At 43.7% G+C, this 8,652-nt stretch overlaps 1 protein-coding gene across 4 annotated transcripts in view; it reads right to left on the reverse strand.

The window, feature by feature from the left end:
- The window catches only part of DHDDS (dehydrodolichyl diphosphate synthase subunit), a 28,873-nt gene extending 23,060 nt beyond the window's left edge, over positions 1-5,813 (reverse strand). For 3 of the 4 annotated variants that reach the window (XR_003794600.1, XM_029230378.1, XM_029230380.1), the window contains exons 1-4: positions 5,744-5,813; positions 4,898-5,010; positions 2,768-2,884; positions 236-378 (exon numbers count right to left, since the gene is read on the reverse strand). Coding sequence is in view for 3 of the 4 variants with exons in the window: in XM_029230378.1 (XP_029086211.1) it covers positions 236-378; positions 2,768-2,884; positions 4,898-4,960 (323 nt within the window). In the remaining variant the exon portion in view is untranslated. The remainder of the gene's footprint in view (positions 1-235; positions 379-2,767; positions 2,885-4,897; positions 5,011-5,743) is intronic. The other variant, XM_029230379.1, reaches the window with a different exon arrangement.
- Positions 5,814-8,652: the final 2,839 nt, after the last annotated feature.

The following is an 8,652-nucleotide window of genomic DNA, read 5'->3' on the forward strand; positions in this document are numbered from 1 at the left end:
AAGGAAGGAAGGAAGGAAGGAAGGAAGGAAGGAAGGAAGGAAGGAAGGAAGGAAGAAAGGAAGGAAGGAAGGGAGGAAGGAAGGAAAACTAGCTTGCCATATTTGCCACTGAAGAGGTCTAACTAACAGTAGAAGGGTTTAGAGTTCCTTAACTAGCCTCAGAAAAGACAGTTGAGGGTTAGGTAAGGCTGGAGGTGGTATAAGTACACAGGCTCCCCCTCTGACAGCATCTTACTTTTCTTCCATCAAGCGGCTGAACTTCTGCCGGGCCAGATCCATTAGCCCATCTACCTCACTCTTGGAGCGTTTGAAGTTCTCAATGCTGAATGCGTAGACCGTCACCTCTAGGACGCCCAGGTTCAAACACCAACGCAGAGTCTGAGAGGGGAGAAGGCAAGGAGCTAGGGTACAAGGAAAGAGCAGGAAGGGAAACAGGAGATGCCTCAGCCCCGACTCAGTGAGAGACAGACTTTTCTCCTCCCCAAACTGGGTAAAGCTAGGATAATACCAATGCTTCTCTCAGAATAATGAACCAAATAAGCAGAAAGCCACCACCTGAGAGACTGAAAAATGTGAACTTAATGAGTACTATTATGCTGATGCTATTGTGGTTTACTGGAAAGAGCTCTTAACTGAGAGAATAAAGATCCAGGTTCTAGTCTCTCACTCCATCAAGCACTTGCTATGTGACTGCAGGCATATCATTTAACCTCTCAGGGCCTAAGTCTCCTAATCTGTAAAATAGGATCACAATCCATCCCTCACAAGGTGGCTAAAGATACATAAAAACACAAGGTATTATTACTCACAGCATAACATCATTATTCCAATAGACTGAGAGGCTGATGAGTTATAAGAATAAAAGCAACAATTGCACAGCTGTGTATCATTTAAGTCTGCAAAGGGTTTTCACATACATTATTTCATTTGATTCTTCAAGCTACCCCTTGAGAAAGGAATTATTGTTTTCATGCCTACTTTAGAGATGATAAAATTGAGGCTCAGAAAGTTGAAGACGAGTCAAAAGTCCACAGCTCTACCATATGAATCCATTATATGAGGTTCTAGAACAGCAAAAACTCATCTAGAGTGATAGAAATCAGAATGTGAGGGGGAAGGGGAGGAGAAGAGGAGGGAGGACAGGGTTTGACTGGGAAGGGGCACAAAGGAACTTGCTAGAGAGATGGAAATGTTCTATATCTTGACAGGGGTGTGGATTAGACAGATGAATGCAACTGTCAAAACCCCAAATCTGTGCATTTCCCTGTATGAAATTATACCTCAGCGAAAAAAGAAGTGAAACTCAAATTTAAGCTCAGTCCTTTGGTACGGTACTGCTCTAACCCAGTGCCACTAAAGGTGGAGAACAAACTGGAGATGAGAATAACAGTGTTGAGATGGGGAGCCTGGAGGTTAAAGGTAAGGGACAGAAGACATTCAAACAGAACTGAAGAAATAAAGCTGAAGAGCTACCTTTCTAATCCCTTATCAGACATACAAACCCATGCACTGCCACCTCAGGAAAATTACCAGCGCAAACCTGACACTTGAATAGGCTTGGGACCTGAAGATCTTACCAGGCAGCAAACTTGGTGGGTACACCTGGGTCGGAGCCCACCACTGACCTCAGTTAATATAGGCTAATAACAACAGCTTCAATTTTTTGAGCACAGCCTTTATGCCAGGTCTTGTGCCACATGCTTTTCATTGTGCCATCTTGTTTAATCCTCATGTAATCTCCCCATTTTACAGATGAAGGAACTGAGGCAAAGGGAAGCTATGTAACTTGTAGCAGGTACACAGAGCCAGGAAGTGGCAGAGCAGGGGTGCCAATGAGTTCCGAGTGACTACAGAGCTTAAGCTCCTAAGCACTAGGCAAAACCTGCCTCTTAGTCACAAAAAAGAAACTGAGGTCAACAAACCTGAAGACCTCAGTGTTGGAGAGAACCCCACAACCACTCATTCAAGGCAAAAAATATCACTGCCCTGGCTTCAGGACGTGTTCTTGTGCCAAGAAGCTGGGATCCGTGGGCTACAGAGTTTCACAAAGATCGACATATTCCATTCTTATTGATAAATTTACTGTTTCCCAATTTGCAGTGGGCATTAAAACCATAAAATGTTGATGACGTTTGGTTGGAGTGATGTCCTGGTTTGTCTGGCACTCTTCCTAGTTTAAGCACTTAAAGGCCTGTGTCCTGAGAAACACCTCAACCTCAGGATGGGTAGTCACCCTCTACCTTTGCTCTGGAAATGTCACTTCTAAGAATTTATTCTAAACTAGTACCATTTATAATGTCCAATAATAGTGGAGCAGCTAAACAAACTATGTCAGATCCTCAGGAAAAATGTTCCACAGCCATTAAAACATATAGGTAGAAAGCCATAGATCAACCTAGAAAAATACTTGCCAAAATGTCAAGAAAAGAATAAGGTTATCAAAGCTATAGATGTAATTTTATAAATGTTAAGTCATGTTGAACATATTACAAGGATTGGGATGAGGCACAGAAAAACATAAATTGTTGATTAAGGTGGTAAGAGGAGACAATTTTGTTCTTATTTCTAATATTTTGCGATGATTCACTGGATGACTTAATTTTCTGTTAATGTTGATATGAGATCTATGGCTAGCAAGCAAGCAATAAAACAGACAAACAGCTATAAAAAAGCACTCTCAAACCACAGCAAACTCAGGGCCTGGTTTTCTAGCTATAATCCAATTCTCCACAGACCATTCACTTTGGGTTCTGCAACGTGTACCCACCTCAGCCAGTTTGTTGAAGCCCTGTGAGTGACCCTCTTGCCTCTCCACTTGGCACTTCTTGGCATAGCGACGGTTCCCATCCATTATAAACGCAATGTGTTTGGGCATTGGGCCTGCCTGTGAAGTAAGAAGACAAATGAACACATCACATACTCCTCAGAGATAAAGGGAGACAATATTCCAAGCTGACAGGCTTGAGCTATATGATAAAAGCCCTGAGGAAGGGAACTGGGTATTCTGTACTTTTAGCTCAATACATAAGCATTAAGCACTTTTATTCATTTTTATTTATATGTTTATTGAGCCCTTACCACATGCCAAGTACTATGCTGAGCTTTTCACATTTCATCTTAATTTTTTATCATACAAACATATGAAGTAAATAGTGTTATCTTCATTTTATAGGTGAAAAAACTGAGGCTCAGGGAGGTCAAGTGACTTGCATAAGTCACACAGCCAAGAAGAGACAAAGTGGGGATTCAAATTTAGGTCTATGTGCTTTCAGAGTTCATCTCCTAACCATATGCCTTTAACCACCACCTTGGTTTCGTTAGCCTTCAACTGGAAGGTACAGCAAGGATATTGATGGGTATGGCCAAATGTAAAGGGCATCCTCCACATAAAAGAGGCATACACTTCTCAGTTGTATCCGAGTCCTGTCACACAGGAATGGGGGCCTCATATTGTTGGATCTTCTTATTTTACAAGAGAAACTAATCAAGATTTTTATAAAAATTTAAATGTCAGGAGCTATTTGAAAACAAACAAAACAGATATTTTGGGGGCAAACAAAACTTCTTACCTGGCCTAGAGCAGACTTTTGTTGTCTATCATAGCAAAAATTCACTCCTTGGGCGATTTTTCCTCACTGGAGGGGCTCTTCATAGACCACTTCCCCTGCATCTCCCAACATATTCTACTTTTGTCCCCCATATATAGCCATAAAAAAAAAATTCCAGTAAAGTCATGCAGCTTGTTCTTCCCAACATGTGACCACAGTGTTTCCTTGAGGAGATGCTTTTCTATTTCCTGGACTGCCTGAGATCACCTGGCATTTGTGTGTGAGTGTATGTGTGGGTACAAGGCTTACTTACTCATAAATTCACTGCTACTTGCTGCTTGACAGCCTGTGGCTGAAAAATAAAACCAAGCTGACTGGCTCCAATAACAAACCTTTCACGTGAGGAGGATATAACATTGCTGTGATTCCTAGAGAAAAAGCTGAGGGAAGATCTAGGGAGTGGAGTGTAGGAAACAGAGTGATTGTAGTCTTGAAATGATTGAAAGACAGCCCCAATAATAGTAATTAAAAACTGCTAGACACAGTGCTGAGTGTTTTCTATGTAGTTTCATTTAATCCTCAAAATCACCATATAAAGTCACATGGTTAATAAACGATAGAAGAGAACTTTCATTCATGTTTGCCTCCAGAACCCTCTTAACCATTATGCTCTACTATCACATCAAAGAACGATTAGTTATTTTATCTAAACCCAGAGGTCAGGGACTTCCCTGGTGGCGCAGTGGTTAAGAATCTGCCTGCCAATGCAAGGGACACGGGTTCAATCCCTGGTCTGGGAAGATCCCACATGCCGCGGAGCAACTAAGCCTGTGGGCCACAACTACTGAGCCCGCATGCCACAGCTACTGAAGCCAGCACGCCTAGAGCCCGTGTTCCACAACAAAGAGAAGCCAGCACAGTGAGAAGCCCATGCACTGCAACGAAGAGTAGCCCCCACTCACCGCAACTAGAGAAAGCCCGCACACAACAATGAAGACCCAACGCAGCCAAAAATAAATTAAAAAAACAAAACAAAAAAAGCCCAGAGGACAGTACTAGGAATAATAGATCAAAGTTCTAGGGAAACAAATTTCAGGAAGATCTAACAGTGTATGCTGCCCAATGATATTGGGAGGTCTCAGGCTTCCTGAAAATGTGAGAGTTAGGACAATAATCTGCCAGAAATGTAGACCTGGAAGTTACCTGCAATTCTAAGGCTCTTTGATACCATTGCTAAATTCTACTACAAATCCATAAATATCATGGGTTACCCAGTTTTTATAACAGGTTTTAATATAAGATTACCCAACGAACCAAAACGCCAACTGGTGCATTGGGCCACTGCTCACCTTTATGATGTTGGCACAGAACCGCTCCCAAAACGACAGCTCTCCTTCCTTGATCCATGACATAGTTCTTGCCTCAGCAGAAGCACAGAACAATTAGTCACCAACCAGGTAACCTTGTATAAACAAGACAGAGAATTAGAAGTCACCACACCTGCAAACAACTATGGCTGACTTGCAGGGATTCACCAAAACGGTAGAGATCAGCCAGCATTAGAATCCAAAAACACTGACCCTGGACTTCCCTGGTGGTCCAGTGGCTAAGACTCTGCGCTCCCAATGCATGGGTCCCGGGTTTGATCTCTGGTTAGGGAACTAGATCCCACATGCCACAACTAAGAGTTCGCATGCTGCAACTTAAGATCCCGTGTGCCACAACTAAGACCCGGCAGAGCCAAAAAAAAAAAAAGAAAAAGAAAAAGACACTGTCCTAAGCCTCTAATTTTTCACTACCCAGAATTTATAAGCCAATAGGACCTTTGGGCGCAGAGGCCTTTCCTTGGGTCTATGGGCTTGGTGGACCTTGCTCCCTCCCATCCCCTTTTTTCTCAGAGTCTGCACTGCCTTTTTCTGAACATGTAAGTCTGCTTCCTGCCACATCGTAGTGCCTACATCCTGATCCTTCCCCCTTCTTCCTTCTCCATCTTCCACCAGGCTGTTTCCCACTCTCCGGGCTCCGGGTCACTGTCCCCTTCAGTTGTTGCACCCGTTACCTCCTACCCCAGAGATTTCCCAATTATTTACTCCTTCACTTGTATCTTCCACTGTCCCCTTTGTCTCTCCCACAGCTGCCTCCCGCTCAGTCATCTCTCTCCTCTTCTCCTCTAATCCACCCCCTGAATCCAGCACCTTGACAGGCTCCGCCGGCACCTTTCAACAGCTCGAGGGGACCGACACTTCCTCACGACGTGGCGCTGGAAGAACACGTCATCGCTGGGCGCTGGGACACGCTTCTGCCGTCACCTAATGGGCGGGGCCCTGGCCTGCGCCTGCGCGCTCGGAGGAGGAGCGGAGCTGAGCTAGAGTTCTCGGCTGTTCGCATTCCTGGGGCGGGGCAGGTTGGGGTGAAGGGGATAACCGCGCGGGCTACCCGGCTCCGGGCCACGTGCGAGGGACCAGGCTGGGGAAGGCGGGGTTCAGACCACCTGGGAGAGCCGAGAAGTCTGTAGACAGGCGGGCTAGGTTACGGGGCAAGAATTAGGGGAGCCCCACCTCAGAAATGCTGGGACTTCTTAGCCACTGGTGGCAGTTTGGACTTTTGAGAAAAGGGGTAAGGCGGCGTCCTGCTAGCTGGAAGGCCGCTACACTGGCTTTAAAGCTCTGGTACAAGTGTTTTTTGTTTGGTTTTTTTTTGGTAGAAGTCTTAAATATCCTGTTTTTATACCGCTTTGTCTTATTTAGTGAATTTAATCGACTACCCAAAGAACTCAAAAAAGGGTTAAGGCCAGAAAGAACTCTAAGAATGACTTCTAAAGTTTAAGAAAGGCCATCAACTAACCCTGACAGAAAAATCAAGGGCATTCATTCTGTACCAAACCTTTAAAGAAAAGGGTTGCAGGAATTTGAGGCACTAACTCACAAAAGATATTGGGAGTTTAGTTTTCTTAAAATGAGAGAAGGGGAAAAAAAAACACTTTACCATTTTCAGAGAACCTTCTTGTAGTTTCTTACTTTGGGTTGCAGTGTCAAGGAAACAAGGCAAGAGATACTGTAGTCATGACTCCCGATTCATTACTTTTGTCTTCCACTCTTTCTGATGAAAGGGTTATTTTTAACAGAGTGAAATGATCAAAGAATGGCCTCCAGAGATGAGTAACCCACCCATGAATGGTCTCTTAAGCTTTTCCATCCTTCCTGCTTTGCATGTAGGTTAGTAAGTTTCTGCCTAGCTGATTACTTCAGTTTTGCAGGAAAACCATTTAGTGAAGTCCAGTAGTAGCTTGCTACTTTTATCTTCCAAGGTCAGCTTTGACTTTTGGTAGGAAGTCCCTAGAGGGATATATGAAACTTCTTACCCTTGTTCTGTTAACGTTTCCGTGCACCTTGGGTGATAGTTGGTATGCCTCCAATCAAGTCTTTCTTTTCTAAACCCTCCTTCCCTTAGGGGGAGCTAGATGTTTAAAAATACAGTGTTCATCAGAAGGCTAGTGAACTTGTTAACGTGTGTTTATAGCTGGTCAGTGTATCTCCTCTGGCCTCAATTTCAACAGTTTCCCCTGTATTTCCATCCCTGGGTTGCTGCAGGGGGTTAATTAATTAAGATTTGTAAAGGGCTTTAAGGAGCAAGGGACAAAGTATTATTAGGGTCTCATGCCCCAAGCCATGGCCCCATCCTTTCATCCCAGTCAGTGGCACAGGCAACCCCATTCTTATGCATGCCAAGCCCTTAATCCCCTCTTGAATGTGGCAGCTTCCAAGGAAAGGACAAGAGGCCTTAACTAGAAACAAAAATCCACTGTAATGAGGTACTAAAAAGACTGAACTTTCAAGATTCACTCCTAACAAAATGGCTGAACAGAAAACTTAATGGTTCTTGTGACTTGAGTCCCAATCCAAGAAAGTGGAAATAATGGTAGGAAGAAAGCACCTTAAATATCAACCAAGGAGATGACAGTTTCGGTACCAATAAGTCTTTATTCATTGTATTTTCCCAAGGAAAAGAAGGGGAAGGGAAAGGGGTCAGCATGTGTGTTACAAAATGATAGCAAATGGGAAAGGAAGTACCTGGCACAGCAAAATCAACCAACAAATAAACACTGCCCAGATGGGGTCGCCAAAGCCCAAGGGGGCTCAGTCTCCTGCAGTTCAGTAATGAGGGGAAGGGATGAAGAACAGGTACATGCTTTTCTACCCTCCCTCCCTCCCCATAAATTCAAGATTTCACACAAAGCTTTGGTTTCTAGCAGTAAACATGGAGTTACATTCGTCCGTCTCCTATTAAACAATTTTGTGGCCACTTTGACATAAGTTTCTTGCACCTGCATAAAAGTTCCTGAGTGACTTGACTATACATTCATCTTTCCTTTCGTGGTCTCCCAACCCCACTTTCTACATGGAAGGTCCCCTCGTTGCTCCTCTCTACCCTAGGATTAGAGATTAAAGTAGGTTTTAATCCATGCAAAGACAGCAGTCTGTTTGGAATGAATCAAATCAAGGAATGGTCATGACTCAGGAGATTGAGAACAAGGGATGGTGAGTTCTTAGCTTCTTCAGGATTTTTGCACAAATCATTTAATCACAGACACCCCACAAATTAAACGTATAGGTGTATGGACTATTTTGGGGGAGGGCACGAAGGGGGAAAGAAGAGGGGGTAGGAATACAGTGTTTAGGACAGAAGATCTTGTTCGAAATAGGAAACAGGGGAAGGGGAACACAAAAGAAAGTGTAGTTCAAGACCTCCCACTTCAAGAAGAGGGGCCCCCAAGTTTATGTTTCAGATATTTTTGGCTGGTGCAGACCTTTTGTCAAAGATGCTTTGGCTATTTTTCTCAATATAAAAAGAAGTTTGTAAACAATAAAACCCCAAAAGGACATGGAGAAGACCAACACATTATATTTACACAAACTAGGCCACCTAGCAATCACCAAATCAGCTACTTGTGAAGTCCTACGAAGTCCAGACAAATACAATAACTAGAGGGGGGCAGCAATTGGGGGAGACAAGAACCCAGGATCAGACACACATCACCCAATGCGTTCTATTGCATTTGCCCCGTTACAACACAGTGAGGTAGGTTTGCAGTGATCTCACAGCA

Source organism: Monodon monoceros, unplaced genomic scaffold, assembly GCF_005190385.1.
Source record: "Monodon monoceros isolate NGI ecotype Baffin Bay Population unplaced genomic scaffold, NGI_Narwhal_1 Super_Scaffold_18, whole genome shotgun sequence".
NCBI classification, from domain to species: Eukaryota; Metazoa; Chordata; class Mammalia; order Artiodactyla; family Monodontidae; genus Monodon; species Monodon monoceros.